This window comes from Anarhichas minor, unplaced genomic scaffold (assembly GCF_050575085.1).
Source record: "Anarhichas minor isolate MPS153535 unplaced genomic scaffold, ASM5057508v1 ptg000007l, whole genome shotgun sequence".
Classification (NCBI taxonomy): Eukaryota; Metazoa; Chordata; class Actinopteri; order Perciformes; family Anarhichadidae; genus Anarhichas; species Anarhichas minor.
Window position 1 is genome coordinate 7,907,297 of NW_027466453.1, and position 21,896 is coordinate 7,929,192.

Sequence of the window (21,896 nt, forward strand, 5' to 3'; positions counted from 1 at the left end):
GAACTTGTTTGTCCCCTATCTCTAACAGTCCTTTGATGCTCCACTACTTCCTGTATCTACCACTCTGCCCTTCAGTCTCTCTCTTTGCACACTGAACTTCCTCCACTCTATCAGCACATGTTCAACACTTTACAGCTGCATCCCTCACATTAATCCCACACTGTCTTTATCATGATGTAATGAATATATAATTATTGTATTATTTTAAAGCTTTCAGAGCTCTTTTTTGTTCAGATTTCGGTCCAGTCTGTGTTCCAGAGTCACGGCTCCCAAAATTACATTTTATTGTATTTTCAAATCACACCATCAAAGAAAAAGAGCAAAAGCAAACTGCTTATAAAAATACAACACACCCGTCCATGCTCATGGAGATCCCTCCAAAATGCAATAAAACAATATACATTTCCATAACGGCCACATATACAGCATGACATTATTCCCCGTTTCATTGATATACTATATATATATATATATATATATAGAGATATATTTGTATCAGTAGCAAGTTGTTACACTATACGTTTGACTGCTACAGAAGCGTAGGAGATACATAAAGTTCAATTTGTAATGTGTCATTTATAGCTCTTTATTGGCATACTTAATTAAAGAGTTGAACTTATAGATACAAACATGTAGCATTTTGTTCATGAATGGATCGTAAATCCAAATAACGACCGGTTATTTTTCTTCTATTTTTGCAAACAATACCCAAACAAATATTAAACCGCATCAGAAAACATGAATAAATGAGTGTTTAAATGATCACATTAAAGACACAAACACATCGTACAGCATTTTGTCTTTGGAGTACAAAACAGCCCATACCTCCTCACTCAGTCGTGGCCTTTCTACGTCACCGTCAGCTAAATACCCACAATGCAACAGTAAACTGCAGACCAGGAAAGCGTTGAGGAACACACACCCGAGGGCAGCGTCAGACTCTCTCACCACCTCGGCCAGCTTGTCTTTCTCTAGCCGCTGCTCCACGAGTAACGTGTGGGACTTGAAATACCTGCAAACAAACACAACACGTATTTCGGTGTAAAACCGTGTGGAAAGAAGAGTGTGCTGCTGGTCGTGAGCAGAATTATTTCTTTATTTTTCTTACCACTCCACCATGAACGGGCATTTCTCCTCAATGGTGAGATGAGGGTCGACCTCGATGGGATAAGATTTGTTCTTCAGGTGCAGCAGCTTCGTCCTGCACTCCTCCGTCACCAGCTTGCAGTTATCGATGATGTCTGCACAAAGAATGACAACGTTATAATACAGGTTTCAAACGAGCAAGAAAACCACATTGAAATAGGGACTTTTTTAAAATCAAGATTCACAAAAGGTGTGGTCACAAAAATAAACACCGATAGGTGACTTTGAAGACATTTATGACGGGATTAGTATTACTAGGCGACGTCGTGTGATTTAGAAACCACTCCCTTTGTGTTTCCTGCGGGGCAATCGAACGGGATAAGTGAAGTCTCGATTTTAAGTCATACCCCTAATATGATGTCATGGCTCTGCGTAACGACCTCCGAAATGATTACAAATGACTAGATTACCTCAGGTAATACGAGTCCCGAGCGAAACAGGCCTCATAAACGTCCCATTTTCTGGTTGCACTTACTGTGGCACTTCGGACAGTGTTTGCCGTTGACGGCGAACTTGCTTAACGTCATGTCGAAGTCTGTGATGATCTGCAAAACATTTTGTTTACCACAACCGGAGGAGTTCGTGAATCGGACACAACAGACACTGGAAGAAACAAAAGGACCTCAATGTGGGGAAACAGAACGGAGCGAGTGACCTAAAACACCACACAAACCTGGATGCTGGACTTTCATCTTCTGTTGCATCTCGACATGTAAAAACACGAAGCGAGTGCATGTTCCAGATAATAAACAATCGGAGCCTGAAAAGGACTGAATCCATTCAAAGTGGTTTCCCAGTTGCTAAAGACTTGGGAGCTTCAGTACCACCGGGTGGCGCCGGTTCCCCAAAACAGGACTTGGGTGTCCTACCTGTAGTTTGGAGGCTCCTCCTTTGATGAGGCCACAGATGATCTGCTCCACCCTCTCAGGGTCCCTCATGTGGACCGTCGACTTCTCGAACTGAGGCATCTGGACAGGGGAGAGGAGAGGAAAGGTTGTTAAAAGGAGGGAGGAAACCAGCAGCATGAAACCAGACGGACCTCTGCTGACCTCACCAGAAAACAACTCAGCACCATCTAGTGGACTGAAAAAGCAATTGATTTTATTTTTCTAGTACCAAAAGGTTTATAGTTTATATAATAAAAGATCGATACTTGGCTTCCGTGTATCGATACAATATCGCCATGCAAAATATCGCGATACTATGCTGTATCGATTTTTTCCCCCACCCCTATGTGGTACTAGTACTTTTACTTTATAATGTGGTATTTGTACATTTACTGCAGTAAAGGACCTGAATACTTCCTCCATCACTGGTGAAGGAACATTATATATTATTTATGTTTTCATAGTTTCACTCATACTTTCATAAAGTAACTCACGTGACTGCCATGACTCCTCCCCTTCCTCCTCCTCCTCACTCAGAACAACCACCTCGTGACCTTCCTCATCCGGAACCAGGGCTTCGTGTTTTCAACCGAAAGTAAAAGAGAGTGAGACACACATTTAAAAATGAACGGAAACACACGAAGGTCCCGCGAAGGTATTTCACCGTATTAGCACATAGTGATGGCGAGATGAAGCTTCATGAAGCATTGAAGCTTTCCATCCAATTGGTTCACTCATGGGCCGAAGCTTCATGGTGCTTCATTTGCTCTACTGTGCCATCAAGTGGACAATAAATATAAAACAGGCAGAGTGATTAAAATGACACCATGGCTTTGGTGTGTGAAGCATTGAATTGAATAAATGAATGAATGGTGTTTGTGATGCGTGATACATAACGTATGAACTTATTATTATGGTGTCTGTCTTTATGATACAATGGCGGGGTGAAAAGGAAAAGTGGAAACAAATTGGGGAGAGGGTTGTGATGTGAAAAGTAAAAAAAAAAAAAAAAGTTAAAATTCGGATTTTATTGTCATGTACATTATACGAACTGTGACTTCTGCATTCAGCCCATCCATAGCATATTGGGAGCAGCGGGCTGCTGAGAAGCGCCCGGGGGGTTCAGTGTCTTGCTCGGGTACACTTCGGCACAGGACATGTAGCAGCCAAATCTTGAACTACCGACCTTGCGTTTACCGGACAACCCTCTCTACCCATTGAGCCACGGGCGAAAGTGCTTGTGTTGCTTGGTTTGTGACTCTCCTTATGTTACTAGGTTTCTTTTTTTGTTGTTGATTATTTCACCTGCTTTAGAAAACACCCTTTCACAGGGCACAGATGAAGCTGGGGTACAGAGAATAGATTGCAGTCAATGACTGCGGTCATGTGGTCCGTCATCCGCGCAACCTCGGTCACGTCAGCCGGCACTTGAAATGTAATGCCCGTCTATTCGTGGTGCTACGGTACGGGTGCTTGGATAGCCCAAAAAGCCCGGAAATAGACTATATTTCATCAATAATTTGTCCAATTTGATATAACAAGTCAAAAACAACGTCATTTTGTACATTAAGTGAAATATAACAATAATAAAATCTGAAATTACACTGCTGTATAATCTTTAATTGAAAAAGGGTTCGAAAATTATAATATTACCTGCTAATAATCTTTGATCTCTAAAAAAAACATTTCCTTCAATGGTTAGATCAAATTTCCGTTGGAGTTATGTTCATGATGACCCCATGTATCTCCATGTCAAATGTAATGTAATATTACTATAAATTTTTTGAGAAAATTAGATGTAATTTAAGCTATTTGTAGCTCAAATGACATTTTGATATTCATCATTTCCCTATATTTGACATTTTATAAAAATGAATCCTTAAGAGGTTATGTCAATATTTCAATGGATTCTTGTTTATGACCACCCTCTCTATCTACATGAATATTGTCATAAAATATTACTGTACAGTTTTTGAGAAAATTTGATGTACATTTCAAACACCGGCTGACGTGACCAACGTTCTGCAGATGACGGACCACTTGACCGCAGTAAACAAACGCGCAATAAAGTCAGAAGTACACAAAATGTGAGGGGATCCATTGCCCCTTATATTTCGAATGGTAGGCCAGACCCGTGAACCATTTCTCGAATCAGTCACGTGGTACGGCCGGCTCGTGAGGCTTCGAACGTCACCATATACGTCATCAACACAAGCCTCGATACACGCCTCATAAAAACCTTCCTGGATTAATTTACTCGACACGAAAGGTCACATCACTATTAGCACATTGATTAGTGGAAAACGGGCTTACATTTTTCAACTTAGTTAAACTTTGTGTGTTCCGAGTTGTGAACCACATCATCACAAAGTGTGAAAGCGTTTTATTTGATGTCCTCCAGCTCCAGGAGGACCTCCAGCTGCTTCTTCTGCCGGTCGATCTCCCGCCTGAAGCCCGACGCCTCCTCCTCGTAGCCGGCCACGGTCCTCTCCTCCACCGCCAAGATGTCCTGCGCGGCCGTGGTGAGTTTCTCGGTAACGATTCCTCTCAGAATCTCGGCTTTAGACATGTCGAGCGTCTCGGAATCGCTGCTCCTCTTCATCCAGTAAAACATATTTTAAATGTGTCCCACACACACACTGGTGTGATTTCACGCACAACAACAACGGAAGATGTAGTTTCGGGTTGTAGAGCGGTGCGGCTTTAAATTATGTCCGACAAGAAACAAAAACAAAGGGGAAGACTTCATCTGAAAAGTGAATTAAGACAGATAGACACTTTATTAAGACAGACAGACACTTTATTAATCACAAAAGGGGAATTGTTTTCGCTAAAGCAGCATTTATGATACAGGTAAGCAATTAGAGTAAAAAATAATATTAAAATAAAAAAAGGCACAATATATACATTAAAATAGAATAATATTAAATTAACTAACTAAATAATTAATAGTAGTTCAGGGCAGTATAGATTCAAATCCAGCCTTAATCTCATTTCGTGCTTGGAACTCCTCTGGAATCCCTCTAGGCTGCCCTATAGCGTCTAACTCAGGGGTGGGCAAACCTTTTGGCTCGGGGGCCACATTGAGTTTTAAAATTTGACAGACGGGCCGGGCCAGTAGCAGATGAATGGATAGTGTTTGTGTGAACTAATATAAATTACAAGTAAAAGCCGTGACCTAAAAAGTAAAGAGAACTTACATTTAATTTCAGCGGGAACAGTGTTGTTGGTCACCCTTTTTAGCCAGTGCATCAACGTTTGGTGTCAGTTTGGTTGTGGCAATTCTCAGAACAGATCTGAGGTGTTCATCAGTTAACTGGGATCTTACACGTTTTTTTTTTTTATCGCATTAATGCATATTTTATCGTGCACTTACTTATTAAGCAGACATTTTTGACACAGTGTTTTTAGTGTAACGGTTAATGACTGTGGTCTTTTTAGCAATTTGATTCTTTGAAGGGCTCGTGCAGATTTATGACTTTCACATCTAACACTATCAGAGCTCTGTAATGTCTTTCCTTGTCTCTCCCCCCTGTGTCACGGTGTGGGTGCATCTCACTGGCGTCAGGAAACGTATCAGAATGCCCTTATTTTGTTGGCTAAACTGCATCACGTGACGTGATTTACAACGCATTGGTCAGTGTTTTTCCTGCACCGCTGAACAAGTGCCGTAAATGCTGGAAAGGAGCGTGAATGACTCCACTGCATAAAGCAAAGGCCCGCGACCCACTGAAAACGGGTCCGCGATGAACCACCAGTTGAGAATCACTGGTCTACAGGATCGTGAGGAGCAGTGAACAGCTGTTTGTGTGGCGTCTCTTTCTGTTTCCTTCACCTACATTCCCCTGGGTCCTAAGCCCCTCCAAGTACAGCTTCTTATCACCCTCTATGCACCAACGTACATTTATAACAAATACCACGCATATTACACGGTAATCAGCTTTGCATATGTGTCAAACTCTATCTGTGCATCTCCGGTCTGTCTTTGTTCATCCTGCATCGCTCTGTTCTGTTCTTTAATGTAACGTTACTGGAGCGACGGAGCCTCTCCCAGCTGTTAGCAGACTGTTGTGCTAGCAAGCAGGCTCGCGAGTGAGCTGTACCCAGCATGCAGTTCAGCGGTGAAATTTTATAAATGTACAATTATTACAAATTGTTTATGTGTCACAGACTGTTGTGTGCTGTGGTGTTTTGCTCTGTTAAAGAGCATTAGTTGTGGGTTATTAATTGTTGTGTTATAAAGTTATGACCATGACTAGGGGTCTCTCTCAATACATATAAGAGAACGAGCTCCGACCATAGCGCTCATAGCGGCAAAACATACATTTAGCTGCCTGTTGAAGACAGACTGCAGTTGTTTTCGGCTATGCACCGGTATGATGGTGTGTGAAGAATTCATATCATACGGGAAATTAAAACCGGTATACCGCCCAGCCCTAGTCTTTATTATAGTTCGGACAATTTTGTACCAATATTTGACGGGCCGGATTCCTAAGCCCAACGGGCCGTATATGGCCCGCGGGCCGTAGTTTGTCCATGCCTGGTCTAACTGGAGATGTTGGTCCGCCGTGTATTGTCTTCTTTACCTACGCCTCCCATCGGACGCTTCGCCCATCACTCACCCCCTCATATAGCACCACTACCGGTAACCTCATCAGAACCAATGCGCAAAGCCCAACCCATCTTGGCGGCAGAATATTCAGTAAAATATTTTCCCCACACATCCAATAACTGTCGGTTGTGCCTGTTGTTTGTTCACTTAACAAATGGAGAGTGGGAACGGTCATAGTTATGTTGTCGGAGTAACGGCTCTATTATGATTGTTATCTCTTACCGTTGTAACTGCTGGGGCCGCTGAGGTAAGTTGTATGGTAACCCTGCCGCTCAACTCTTGGTTTATTATCATCCCAGAGACACTAGTCACACGTCCCCCTTTACTGTTTACGGCTATACATTTGAGTGCATATGTTCTGTTGGGTTGGATTATCTCGTCTTTCAGTTCCATCACCCATCCAGATGTCTTCGGTGCCACCCACACTCAACAGTTTTCCATGCTGACACACCGCTGACATTATTAATACTCCACCCACACAGCTCATTCTGCTTCGCTTCACCCTCTATCATCTCTAATACATGGATTTCTCTTTTCGCTAAGTTAACTGTCCCCTTGATATGGGATGCGCAACTTTATGTTGTTGTTTACCAATTCATACGCTAGTATTATCATGGGTTTAGGATCACCATTATCCACTCGTACTAGTTCATAAGTCATTCGGACTCCTTGTGAAGTGTCATTGTTTTTTATTTCCACATGTACAGAATAGACATGATTTGGGTTCCACAGTCGGCTCGTTCTGACCTCAACATCAAGCTGATCTCCTGCCGTTATGGTAATTAAACACTGGTCCAATCCCCACTTTATCGCTTGCTTACCTTTACTATGCCTGCACAGTTTTGACACTTCTACTTTATACTGTTTTTCTCCATCGTCGTCTCTTTCTACGTGTATTAGCGTGCAACTGTATGAACCCTGGATAGGCCGGTTTGAACTTAAATGGCAATGCTGGCATAGGTCCTGGTCTAGCATGGGTTAGAATATGTGTGGTTGCGTCGTACTCATCTGATTCAGGGTTTCTGGCTCTCCTCCAGGATGGCTGAGTCCCCGTCTGGGCGCTGACCTGCATCCTCTGTGGTGTCACAGGTTTCACCACCATCAGTCTCTCCTGCCCCACGCTTCCTAACAGCATCCATATCAGAACGCCCATTAGTTTCAATACATGTTCCAGGCTTACCTTGTTTGTCATTTTCTTCTGACTTCGTACTGCCCTTGGTTTTGTCTTGGACTTTCGTGCAATGGCTCAAGTGATACCACGTTGTACTTCTTTCGACCTGGACCGCTGTTGGCATTGCTCGCACCACTCTATAGGTACCTTCCCGCCTTGGCTCGTGCCACTTTCATTGGAAGACTTTAACAGACACCTGGTCCCCTGGTATCACTGGTTTCTCGGGCTTCTGGTCGGAGCCTGGCTCTTTTCCCTTCTCCTGCAAGTAGATGGATCTATGTATGGCAGTTAATTGCTCAATATAGTCCTTTAACTCTATTTGCAGCTGCTCAAGTGGGGGTTCTTTGTAGGGGCCTCCAAGTTGAGGTGCGGGCACAGGTCTACCTGTTAGCATTTCATGCAGGGTTAGGTGCATGCTCCTGTGAGTTTGCATGCAATAACTCATTAGCACAAGTGGCAAAGCATCCACCCAGTTTAGCTTCGTGCTTACACAGGTCTTATTCAACTTCGCCTTTAACGTTGCGTTAATCAGTTCCACTAAACCTTGACTTTGTGGGTGGTACACGGCCCCCAACCTCCGTTTGATTGTCAACTGTTGTAAAATCCCTGTGGCTACTTTCTGCACAAATGCTGAACCATTATCTGAGGCCATGTCCACATTACTCTGCTTACGTTTGGAAACACACATGTTTTGCTACGTTTACACTGAGCAGCCACACTACGCCGGAGTTTTGGAGCACCCTAAACGGAGGAGTTTGAAAACACCCCCGAGATTGGAGGTGTTTGAAAACTCCGGGGTTGCGTTTGAGTGTGGACGGTCGGAAACTGATGTGTTTAGAAAAAATGAAGCCCACACCCGTGTTCGCTACTGGATTGGTTCTTAGCAGCCATGACGTCTCCTTCCCTGATTCGTCACACTCACTATCACGTGACCCGTACCCGGAAGAAAACAAACTGAGCGGAGCGCCGTCTGAAGCCACAGTTAGCAGCTATTCAGAGCTACGAGTGAGAGCAGACAACACCGAGGAAACAAGTGTGTTCTGCCCCCACATTTCTGCGTGGTAGAATGTCATTGCATTTTCATGCTCGTATTTATCCCTCCTCTCTAGTTAGTGCCTCGTTGTTTTTAGATTCTAATGAGAAGACACGCTGCACTAACGTTTTACTTCTTCCGTTTGGTAGCCTTGAGAGACCTTAGTCTGTAAGTATGTCTTTATGAAGCATGACAAGATGTACGTAGATATATTCTATTCGCTCTTTTAGTATAACATTGGTGTTGTATTAAATGCTAATCGCGGTTAGCATTTCTCCATTGGCGGTAATGTTAAAATTTGCTTAGAAGCAAGCTAGGCGGACATGTTACATGATGGCTATATCCTGGATTGTTGTTTTGTCTTCATGTATGTGTATATGGACAGTTTGGAAAGCCATATTTCATATTGTGTTTCCACAGTTTTACAAATAAGAAAGATTCACACTATAGTCTTGAAACTCTTCTACGGATTCCATGGTCTTTATTTCACGGATCTACTGTTAGCGATTTGCTAAGCTTTCCTGCACGAAGCAGGAGCAGAATAGAGTGAGAGACGTGTGTTGACAACATTTATGGACCATAATCTAGTAAACGTTTACGTGTAAGTGTTGATTTTAAAGTAAATTTGATGTGAGAGAGAGAGATGGAGAAAGACCCGCAGCGCTGTAACTGAGTCTGAAAAATAAAACTTCTAAAACTTTCCACGAACTGTCTGTTTGAGTTTATAGAGGACTATTTTAGAGGAAGATCTTAAGTATCAAATACAACCTTTCATTATTAAAGACTACTTTATTACTCTGTCATATTTTTTTTAAACTAAGCAACCAATCCACTTCCTGTTTACACCGTCACGCGCATGCCCAGTGTACGTTAATGGTCACGTGCTGTCCGTCTTCGACGGTTGCTGTGTGGATGCAGATCAATTCGAAAATTATGCTGAAACGGCCGTGTGGACGGAGATCGTTTCTATTTGACAAATCTGCTTCCAAATAGAAACGGAGTAGTATGGATGTAGCCTGAGCTTATTTCTGATGGTATGCCAAATCGTGGGACGACTTCCTTTGTCAGAAACTTGACAACAGTTTCAGCTCCTAGGTTTTTTGATGGAGTTGCTTCCACCTAGGGACTGAATTGATCAATTACCACTGGCATGTATCGCTTTCCATATGCATATTGTATTGTATTCAATGTATTGGTTATTTTATATGTCCTTTAGCAACACATCTAGAATAAGTATTTTGAGCTTGCTTTTACAAAGTTGTCTTTAGCTGTACTTAGGCCTGCCTCAGTTGTTATTACTTGTGAGTTTCTGCTTGTCTGAGCTAGCTGTGATTTAGGCCCTGTCCACATTACTCCGTTTCTCCTTGGATGCAGATTTGTCAAATAGAAACTTCCGTCCACACGGGAGTTTCAGCATCATTCTCGAGTTGATCTGCGTCCACACGGCAGCCTTCGAAGGCGGACAGCACGTGACCATTAACGTACACTGGGCATGCGCGTGACGGTGTAAACAGGAAGTGGATTGCTTGCTTAGTTTTAAAAAAAAGAAATACGACAGAGTAATAAAGTAGTCTTTAATAATGAAAGGTTGTATTTGATACTTAAGATCTTCCTCTAAAATCTCCCTCTATAAACTCAAACAGACACAGTTCGTGGAAAGTTTTAGAAGTTTTATTTTTCAGACATAGTTACAGCGCTGCGGGTCTATCTCTCTCTCTCTAAATTTACTTTAACATCAACACTTACACATGAACATTTACTAGATTATGGGTCCATCAATGTGGTCAACACACGTCTCTCACTCGTTTCCTCCGTGTTGTTGATGTCTGTTCTCACTAGTAGCTCTGAACATCATGTCCGACTAGCTAGCTGCTAAGCTAATTTTAACATTACCGCCAATGGAGAAATGCTAACCGCGATTAGCATTTAATACAACACAAATGTTATACTAAACACGCGAATAGAATATATCTACGTACATCTTTTCATGCTTCATAAAGACATACTTACAGACTAAGGTCTCTCAAGGCTACCAAACGGAAGAAGTAAAACGTTAGTGCAGCGTGTCTTCTCATTAGAATCTAAAAACAACGAGCTGCTCCATAGGGCTGATGCTGGTCACGCCGCTCGCTAATCACTCCAATAACAGCTGCTTCCTCCACAGAAATGCAGACTTTTACTGCACAACAGCTGCTAACTGCTGCTAGCTGTTGTGTTAGCAGCAACATCATGTAGCTGTTGTGCTAGCAGCAACGCTTGCAATTAGTTATCCATGTTGAAATGAATCGCTGGTAGCCCAGTTTGTTTTCTTCCGGGTACGGGTCACGTGATAGTGAGTGTGACGAATCAGGGACGGAGACGTCATGGTTGCCAAGAACCAATCCAGTAGCGAACACGGGTGTAGGCGTAATTTTTTCTAAGCACATCCGTATCCGACCGTCCACACGCAAACGCAACCCCGGAGTTCTCAAACACCTCCAACCTCGGCGGAGTTTTCAGATTCCTCCGTTTAGGGTGCTCCAAAACTCCGGCGTAGTGTGGGCGCTCAGTGTAAACGTAGCAAATACGGAGTAAAAACGGAGTAAAAACGGAGTAATGTGGACAGGGCCTTAGTCTCACCTGGTGAATTGCTTTGCTAATTACCAGGGAGGGGCCTGCACTCCTGGCAGACAAGGAGCAATCAGTAGATTGCTGTCCTTATGCACTGCTGGAGGCTGGAAGCATCAGCTCCCAAGCGTCAAGCAAACAAAGGCTAGGGCGAACAAAGGCAACAGGGCGACTTTTTCAAGCTTACCTTCGTCAAGCTAAGACTTCTCGAGCGTGTACTTACGGGGTTTCTATTGTCTACCATGTGTTTTAATCCCATTTCTCTCCGTTCCTCTGCCCGGTGGTCACGTAGACATTGGGCCACTGCCAGGTGCCGTGACCCCACTAATCTCATCTATCTTACTCTCTCAGCTCATGGCGAGCAAGTGGTGGCAGGGGGGCTCTGGAATTGCCAGTCGGCACTGTGCCGAAAGCTGAGTTCAAATCGGGCTACGCTTCCTTGCTCTCCCTCAACTTTCTTGCTCTAACTGAGACCTGGATCACACCAGAAAACACCACCACACCCGCAGCTCTGTCAGATATGTACTCTTTCTCTCACACTCCTAGAGCTGTAAGGCGAGGTGGTGGTACTGGCCTGCTAATTTCCCCAAAATGGAAATACTCTCTTGTCTCTGTTCCACAGTTCTCCCCGTCCTCTTTCGAATTCCATGCTGTTACTGTCACTCATCCCGTCAAACTCACCATTGCTGTTGTGTATCGCCCACCAGGCCCTCTTGGTGAGTTCCTGGAAGAGCTCGACACATTAGTCTCTCACTTCCATGACGATGGCTCCGCACTCATCCTGCTCGGTGACTTCAACATCCAGACTGCTAAGTTAGAACCTCTTCTTTCCTTCCTCTCCTCCTTTGACCTTTACCCCTCCTCTTCTCCTACCCACAAGGCCAGCAACCAGCTGGATCTTATCTTCACTAGACACTGTTCTACTGCTAACCTCTCCGTCACTCCCCTCTAGCTATCTGACCACTATTTCATGTCCTACTCCCTCTCCCTCTCCTCTCCCCCCTTACTTCCACCACTTACCCACATGGTTTCTACCCGTAGTCCTCTGCTCTCTCTCCCCCGCTGATCTTTCCTCTTCTGTTACCTCTGCTCTCCCTGACCCTGGATCATTCTCTCTCATATCCCCTGATACTGCTACTGACCTTCTCCTCTCCACCCTTTCCTCTTCCTTGCACAACCTCTGTCCCTTCACCTCCAGGCCTGCATGGCCAAACCCACGTGCCCCATGGCTGTCGGACTCAGTTCGTACTGATAGGCGGAGCCTAAGAGAGGCTGAGCGTAAATGGAGAGAAGGCAAACTCCCGGAGGACCTTCTTAACTTCTAATCTCTTCTTTCCACTTTTTCTCCTCTCTATCTACTGCTAAAGCTGCTTTCTTCCGCTCTAAAATCCTACCCTCTGCTTCCAATCCTAAAAAACTCTTTGAAACTTTCTCTTCACTCCTCCAACCCCCACCCCCTCCTCCTACTTCCTCCCTTCTCCCTGACAATTTCGCCAACTTCTTTGACAAGAAGGTAAACGATATCAAATCCTCCTTCTCTCAGCCCCCCTCTCCCTGTCCACCCTCACCCTCTCTACCCTCTCCAGCTCTATCCCCTCAGCTCTCCCTCCCCTCCCCATACCCCATCTTACCCTATCTTGCTTCCCTCTCCCCCAACGAGGTCCTCAACCTTGTTGCATCTAACCGCCCCACCACGTGCTCCCTTGACCCGATCCCCTCCCCTCTTCTTCAGTGTATTGCGACTGAACTCCTTCCTTTCCTCACCCACCTCATCAACACATCTCTAGTTTCAGGATGCTTTCCAACAGCTTTCAAGACTGCTAGAGTCACTCCCCTTCTGAAGAAACCATCACTTGACCCCTCTGAGGTCAAGAACTTCAGACTGGTTTCTCTTCTACCCTTTCTATCCAAAACACTTGAACGTGCTGTCTTTAATCAACTGTCTTCCTATCTCCACCAGAACAGCCTCTTGGACCCCTACCAGTCCGGGTTCAAGGTGGGTCACTCGACAGAGACAGCCCTCCTTGCGGTGACTGAGTCGCTTCATGCTGCGAGAGCTAACGCTCTCTCCTCTGTCCTGATTCTCCTGGACCTGTCTGCGTCGTTTGACACAGTGAACCACCAGATCCTCCTCTCCACTCTCGAGGCGATGGGTGTCTCAGGCTCTGCACTCTCCCTGTTTGCATCCTACCTGACTGGTCGATCCTACCAGGTGACATGGAGGGGGGCTGTGTCGGAACCACGCATGCTGACTACAGGGGTTCCTCAAGGTTCAGTTCTGGGCCCCCTTCTCTTCTCGTTCTACACAACATCTCTGGGTTCTGTTATTCACTCGCATAACTTCTCTTACCATGGTTATGCCGATGACACCCAGCTGGTCTTGTAATTTCCCCCCGATGACACTCAAGTGGAGGCACGCATCGCTGCGTGCTTGGCTGACATCTCGAAGTGGATGACGACACACCACCTGAAGCTGAACCTGGACAAAACCGAGCTACTGTTCCTCCCGGGGAAGGGTTGCCCACACCGAGACCTGTCCATCACCATTGATGAACTGTGGTGACGCCAACTCGGACTGCGAGGAATCTGGGTGTGACCCTGGATGACCAACTGTCGTTCTCAGCAAACATTGCATCGGTTACACGCTCCTGCAGATTCCTGCCCTACAACATCAGGAGGATTCGCCCCTTCCTCACTGACGAGATGGTGCAGGTGCTCATCCAGGCTCTTGTCATCTCCCGCCTGGACTACTGCAACTCACTACTTGCCGGAGTCCCGGCGTTGGCCATCAGACCTCTGGAGCTTGTCCAGAAAGCTGCAGCTCGTTTGGTGTTCAATCGCCCCAAGTTCTCCCACACAACTTCCCTTCTCCGTTCTCTACACTGGCTCCCTGTAAGAGCTCGCTTCCAGTTTAAGACTCTGGTGCTAGCCTACAGGGCAGTGAAAGGAACAGATCCTTCCTATCTACAGACCATGATCAAGCCCTACACCCCCGCCCGACCACCTCGCTCTGCTGCCTCGGGGCGATTGGTTGCCCCGTCGCTCAGAGGTCCCTGCGGCCGATCGACCCGGTCATGGCTTTTTTTCTGTCCTGGCCGCACAGTGGTGGAATGAACTCCCCACTGACGTCAGGACAGCAGAGTCGCTGCTCATCTTTCGGAGCAGGCTGAAAACTCACCTCTTCAAGAAGTACTACCCTGAGCCTTCCACTTAGCACTTATTGTATTGTATTAGCATTTATGGTATCCGTATTAGTTTGTTGCACTTATTGTATTAGTTTGTTTCTGCACTGTACTTTTGCTCTAGTTTATGCTCTTAGATGCTTGTGTAAACAAGGAGATGCACTTATGACTTCTGGTGACTAGTAGTTTTCTTGAATACCTATGTTGAATACACTTATTGTAAGTCGCTTTGGATAAAAGCGTCTGCTAAATGACTGTAATGTAATGTAATATACTAATTTTATCATGTCTACATAGTCTATGATTAAGTGTTTGAACGGCCCTTCTGGGATTGGGATGTGTCCCATCTGTGTTTTTATGCTTTTCCGCACATTGTTTTGAGCACAAATTTCACTTAACACCGACCAACATATCCAGTTAGACGCTATAGGGCAGCCTAAAGGGATTCCAGAGGAGTTCCAAGCGCAAAATGAGATTAAGGCTGGATTTGAATCTATACTTCCCTGAATTACTATTAAGAAGAGAACTAAGGTATAAAAGTCAGACGTAAAAACTCTGACATTTTGGATTTGTTGTGAACTTGTCATTGTGAGCACAAGAATAAATGGTCTACTATGGATTGCACCCTCAGCTTTGGGAGGGAGTCACTGCGCAAAGCGTAGGCGGTATCTTGAGTTCTTGTTTACAGTAAGGATAAAATAGAGTGTGAGATGGACAGGCGGTTTAGTGTGGGCGTTGTGTCGGACAGTTGTGGTGAAGAGCAAGGTATTGCGACACTTATTTAGTATTGGTATGATGTGTGACACTAGATCTCAGTAATATAATGTAATGATACCAGAGACATCAGTGTGACCTCACAGTTGTCCATAATGTTCTCCCTGCAGATGTCCAGCTGCTGTTGATGATGAAAGAAGATATTCCCCCTGAGTGGAGCTCCAGCCTGGACCAGGAGGACCAGGAGCCCCTCCGCATAAAAGAGGAGCAGGAGGACCAGGAGCCCCTCCGCATAAAAGAGGAGCAGGAGGACCAGGAGCCCCTCCGCATAAAAGAGGAGCAGGAGGACCAGGAGCCCCTCCGCATAAAAGAGGAGCCAAAGGAACTCTGGACCAGTCTGGAGGCAGAGCACCTCAAAGAGCTGGAGGACGCAGATGTCACCAGGTTCCTATTCAATACTGTGCTTTTGAAGATTGAAGATGACGATGAGATACCTCAATCTTCACAGCTTCATCATAGCCAAAAGGAGGATAACAGAGAGGCAGAGCCTCCAGCCAGCATCTCAGCTACTGGTGTAGAGGACTGTGGAGGATCAGGACCAGCCGGGAACCTAGATCCAGATCGTCATGCACAACCGAATGCTAATGATGAAATGGTTTCTGACTCCTCTGAGATGGAAGTCAGTTATGATGATTGGCAAAAGCCTTTGTTAGATTCTGGATCTGAAACAGAGGAGAGTGACAGTGATTGGAAGGAGACCAGGGCACCAGATTCTGCTACACATGCTCTGAAATTTAAGGAAACAATTGTAAAGGATGTAGTCTGTAACACTTGCAAGAAATCCTTCAGCTTCTTCAAGTGTAGGAATAGATTTTACTACAAGGGCTTTCTTAAGAGACACATGATGTGTAATTATGGAAAAATGTCCTTGAGCTTCTTGGTTCCGAAGAAATGTTTGAGAGTGAAGAAAAAGGTAGATTCACAGAAAAGAGTCCAAACGGGAGAGAAACCATTTGGATGTGATGTTTGTGAGAAAATATTTACACTGAAGCGAAATCTGAAGACACACATGAGAGTTCACACAGGAGAGAAACCATTTGGATGTGATGTTTGTGGGAAAAGATTTACAGTGCAGGGAAGTCTGAAGACACACATGAGAGTTCACACAGGAGAGAAACCATTTGGATGTGATGTTTGTGGGAAAAGATTTAAAGAGAAGGGACATCTGAGTAGACACAGGAGAGTTCATACAGGAGAGAAACCATTTGGATGTGATGTTTGTGGGAAAAGATTTACAGAGCAGGGAAGTCTGAAAAGACACATGAGAGTTCACAGAGGAGATAAACCATTTGGATGTGATGTTTGTGGGAAAAGATTTACAATGCAGGGAAGTCTGAAGACACACATGAGAGTTCACACAGGAGAGAAACCATTTGGATGTGATGTTTGTGGGAAAAGATTTACAATGCAGGGAAGTCTGAAGACACACATGAGAGTTCACACAGGAGAGAAACCATTTGGATGTGATGTTTGTGGGAAAAGATTTACAATGCAGAGAAGTCTGAAGACACACATAAGAGTTCACACAGGAGATAAACCATTTGGATGTGATGTTTGTGGGAAAAGATTTACAATGCAGAGAAGTCTGAAGACACACATGAGAGTTCACACAGGAGAGAAACCATTTGGATGTGATGTTTGTGGGAACAGATTTACAATGCAGGGAAGTCTGAAGACACACATGATAGTTCACACAGGAGATAAACCATTTGGATGTGATGTTTGTGGGAAAAGATTTACAATGCAGGGAAGTCTGAAGAAACACATGAGAGTTCACACAGGAGAGAAACCATTTGGATGTGATGTTTGTGGGAAAAGATTTACAGTGCAGGGAAGTCTGAAGGAACACATGAGAGTTCACACAGGAGATAAACCATTTGGATGTGATGTTTGTGGGAAAAGATTTACAGTGCAGGGACATCTGAAGAGACACATGAGAGTTCACACAGGAGAGAAACCATTTGGATGTGATGTTTGTGGGAAAAGATTTTCACAGCAGGGAATTCTGAAGACACACATGAGTGTTCACACAAGAGAGAAACCATTTGGATGTGATGTTTGTGGGAAAAGATTTAAAGAGAAGGGATGTCTGAAGAAACACATGAGAGTTCACACAGGATAAAAATGTATCTTTTCACTTTTTTGTGAAAGATTAATTACCTAAATATGTTGGTAGGGACCACTGCAGTTTTCATTGTCTTATATTTTCTTCTTTGTTTGTAAATGAAAAGAAAGGGGAAGTTTTTTTCAAACATTATATAATTAATTAATTAATTAATTTACATTCAAAGCAATGACAACAAACAGTAGGTCTGTGATGATGGAAACAAAAAGGAACCAAAGACTGTTCATCAGGGGAAATATGTGTATTTAAAATGCAACATTTAGTGTAATGTCTAATTAATACATATTCAAACTGATTGTATTTAAAAAGTGTAATAGGGGGAACAGTAGACCTTCTGTATGAAAGGAAACAAAATCAATGGGTTTGTTTTTTCTTTCTTGGTGTGTTACTGAAACTGTTGTAACATTTTTTTTACAGACCCATAACTTTTTGTATTTCCTAGAAATCGGATGAAATGTTACTAATAATAATAATAACTCCCTAAATGATAGTTATCATCGGGAAAGTGTGAACAGTCTTTTTTACTTTTGTCTACAGGTCAGCATTCAGTTTAACATCTATTTCCTGAAATAAATGAAGAGAAAGATCAAACATGTGATGATAGTTTGTTTTTATTATCTGATGAAACCAACCATAAAACAATCATTCAGGAAATTTCAGACAAGTTATGGTTATTTCAATCCGGAGAGAGTTAATTAGAATTTAACAATAATTTATTATACATGCATAAAATATGAACAGTGCAAAGCTTTGGGCGATTGGACTCTATCCTGAAATAGGATAACCAAGGGGTAGTGATGCTGAGGTCAGATAAAACCTAAACATCCAAAAGAGATTTATTTTATATGAATAAATTAAATAAATACCGTACCTACTGCCGCAGAGAATTCCTAAGCAAAATAGAAAATTAGTTATGAGAGAAAGTTGAAGGGTAGAACTTGTTAGGGTGATATTTCATGAGTTGACGTTAAACCTGAGTTAAGAGAGGTCAAGTTAACCAAAGGATAGAGTAGGGTCTCGATGGACCACAGAATAGGATAGTGCGGGTCTAGATAGACCGCAGAATAGGATAGTGGGATTTCAATTGATCCAAGGAATTGATCCAAGAGGGGATCTCGATAGACTGCAGGAAAGGATAGGTTGGAGTCATGTTAGACCACAGAACAGAATGGTCCGGGTCAAGTGAGACCGCAAAACACAATAGTTGGGGGTCACAATGCCTCAGCACGACTTGACCGGGTTCGCTCAGACCGGGAAATGCAAAATGATGTCAATCTTGACGGGTCAACTCAGACCGGGAAATGAGAAAATTGGGCAACCGTCGGACTGGGAATCCTCCAGCATGCAGACTCTGAGGACGTGGTGGGTTGGCTCCTCGCCGAGGCGGGGTCTGCCACGTCTCCTTCTGTCAGACTGAACCGAGGGAGACGATAACCTGGAGGACACAATGAGCAGAGGTTTTTCTTTGAAGCTCCTTCTACTTTTGTCTAAGAACAGCTGATTTAAATCTTTATTATCCTAAACCAAATCCTAAATTTAAAAAAAAAAGAGATTCAGCGTATTAAATGAGTTTGTGTATTTTAGAATGTCATCTTTCCGATGGTCCTTGAACACATCATGTGTGACAAACGCTTCAACTGTGATATTTCATCAAAAACATTTTATTCTACATGTTCTCATTTAAAATCTCTCCACGAATACACCGTCAATCAGATTGTGTAAAAAATAGTGCTGGGCAAGTTAACGCGTTATTATCATGTTAACACATTCATTAATTGAACAGCTGTTTGTGTGGCGTCTCTTCCGTCTCTTCACCTACATTCCTGTTAAAAATCACCTTATTTGTTTGAAGTGTTTGCAAACCAAATGTTGTTGCCCTTTTGTTCATATAGCATTACTTTTAAAATAAAAGTGCGCAATACTTTTGAATTCATTATTGAACTTTGCGCAATACAATGCGATTAATCGCAAAAAAATCAGGCGATTAATCGCGATACAAAATTCTAATCGTTGCCCAACACTAGTAAAAAACATTAAATTGTGAGCTCCTCAGTGAAACTATGAAGTCATGATTGATTCATCTGAGACCAACAGTCATGTGACAACAAATCAGAGAAACTTTGACTGAACTTCAGGAAGTGAACACAGAGGAGAGGAGAGGCTAAAAGTAGAGGATGTTAAAATGTAAATAGTTTAATATTTATAGCCATAGAGCCTCTATTTATTTCCACTATAACTGTTCCATTCTAACTGTGTTATTCCGCACTAACGACATGTTCTAGTTCTCTCTACTTCTAGTCATGATGGTTATGTTTCCATAGAGGAGCAGGACTTTTATTTATTACAGATAAAAATATAACTCGTCAGTTTGTTCAACATAAATAAAGTGACGGCGTCTCAACGGATTTTTCTTTAGGACAGAAACAATCTAATTCTACACGTAGTAAAAATGATAATACCGATAATATTATTGTATCAAAAATAATTTGTTCAATAAATCAAAATGTTTCCGACACTTAAACAAAAACAGACTTTTGTATAAATTATCCAGTAAATATGTTATTCTGATTTTAGTTATACAGGTTATTTATTTTTATTCAAGTGTTTTTTGTCCTGTGGGATGACGACGGCATGTTCGGGACATTTTAGGTTAAGAATAATAGTAGTTACGGAGACGGGGAAATATGAGAAAAAACTTCAAATTTACAAAATAAAAGATGTACATTTATAGCAAAAATAACATATTCTCTGAGATTCAATTCATACATTTACAAAAAAAACTTGAACATTCTCTGAGATTATTAAATCATAAATTTACAAATATTATTTTTCACCCTTCTCACCTGAGGTCTCTCCTCTCTGTGACCAGACACCTGAGGTCTCTCCTCTCTGTGACCAGACACCTGAGGTGTCTTCTCTCTGTGACCAGACACCTGAGGTCTCAGCTCTCTGTGACCAGACATCTGAGGTCTCTCCTCTCTGTGACCAGACATCTGAGGTCTCTCCTCTCTGTGACCAGACACCTGAGGTCTCACCTCTCTGTGACCAGACATCTGAGGTCTCTCCTCTCTGTGACCAGACATCTGAGGTCTCTCCTCTCTGTGACCAGACACCTGAGGTCTCTCCTCTCTGTATTTACCTGCTGAAGGTTTCCGTCTCATCAGCCGAAGTAGTGGCCGAGCCGGACGGAGACACAGCAGGTCTCTGCAGACCCTGAAGGTCTTCACTGCTGCTCTGAGGATCCTCTCTGCTCTGAAACAAGAGTTCAAAGTTCACATCTCACATTTTAACGATCGGGCTGGTTTCTCTTCATTTATTTTATTCCTGAAATCAAAGTCAGCTCTCATCTCAATGTAAATGTTCCACCGTTAGCTAGATAGCTAATTTTCTACCTCATGTTAGTACACAGACCAGAGGAAACTATGTGTATATGTATGTGTATTAACTGTAGAATTTCTATGTGATAAACAATACCATCGCTGCTGTATTTATTTCTAGATTAAGTTATTTTGAGTGTTGATGGAGCTGCTACAATGTTAGCTTAGCATAGCACGGATCAAAACAAACTCCATTCAGAAAACAACCAGTTTAAAAGTCGTTTGCTTGTCGTCTTGCAGAGAGAAAATATAAAACATGAATTCAGACTTTTAACAAATCAACATGTCGCTATTTCTGCATCTTTTTTATCTGCTTATTGCGATTTAATTACAGCTAAATCTTCATATGTTTTAGTAAACCAGCTGACTCGTGACTCACCTTCAGGTGGATGAAGAGGGAAGAGTTTCCTCGTCCGAAGAGCCTGTTGTAGTCTGTTGTACTGTGGACTACAGTTCTCAGGGGTGGCCTTTGATTTGAATCATGGGTTGCCTCGATCACAAGGTTCTGCTCTATTCCGCGTAACGAAAATGTCGTTGTCTCATGAATTTGATTTGAAGTTAGCTCATGAATGAGATTTGGAAGGGCTTTAATTTTAAAATGCTACATCAGAATGTCCTGTAACACACCCAAGTATAGCTAGGGTAAAAGCCTACAAATTCATCCCAGGTTAAGTCCTAGTCTGAAACTCTGAAGCCCAACGTTGGGCTCAAACCCATGACCCTGAGATTAAGAGTCTCATGCTCTGCCGTCTGAGCTAGCCAGGCCTGGTACATCAAACAAAAGGTTGAGAGTTCGAATCCCACCTTGGGTGATAGTCTTTTGTACTGTGGACTACTGTTCTCAGGGGTGGCCTTCAGTCCTGTAACACACACCTCCGCCAACCCATCCCCCACTGTTGACATCAGTGGTCTGGGAGGATGCTGATTGTCGGCTTGATTCTAACACCAACTCCAGCTGGATTTACATTGACATTCTGTGTAA

The 21,896-nt window shown here is 43.3% G+C and overlaps 2 protein-coding genes across 3 annotated transcripts; one reads left to right on the forward strand and one right to left on the reverse strand.

Annotated features, from left to right (window-relative positions):
- Positions 1–267: 267 nt before the first annotated feature.
- Positions 268–4,748, reverse strand: LOC142943460 (cytosolic 5'-nucleotidase 3-like). Of its 2 annotated transcripts, XM_076084995.1 has the most exons (6): positions 4,347–4,748; positions 2,528–2,608; positions 2,016–2,114; positions 1,622–1,691; positions 1,109–1,241; positions 268–1,012 (listed from the first exon to the last, which is right to left on the reverse strand). In XM_076084995.1, exons 3-6 carry the CDS (start codon positions 2,112–2,114, stop codon positions 763–765), a joined length of 552 nt encoding a protein of 183 aa, XP_075941110.1. In that variant the 5' UTR covers positions 2,528–2,608; positions 4,347–4,748; the 3' UTR covers positions 268–762. The 2 variants fall into 2 exon arrangements, with proteins under 2 accessions (XP_075941110.1, XP_075941105.1); XM_076084990.1 differs by having other exon boundaries at positions 2,528–4,748.
- LOC142943391 (uncharacterized) lies at positions 4,226–18,128 on the forward strand. Its single transcript, XM_076084947.1, has 3 exons — positions 4,226–4,302; positions 4,435–4,555; positions 15,523–18,128. Exon 3 carries the CDS (start codon positions 15,540–15,542, stop codon positions 17,532–17,534), a length of 1,995 nt encoding a protein of 664 aa, XP_075941062.1. The 5' UTR covers positions 4,226–4,302; positions 4,435–4,555; positions 15,523–15,539; the 3' UTR covers positions 17,535–18,128.
- Positions 18,129–21,896: the final 3,768 nt, after the last annotated feature.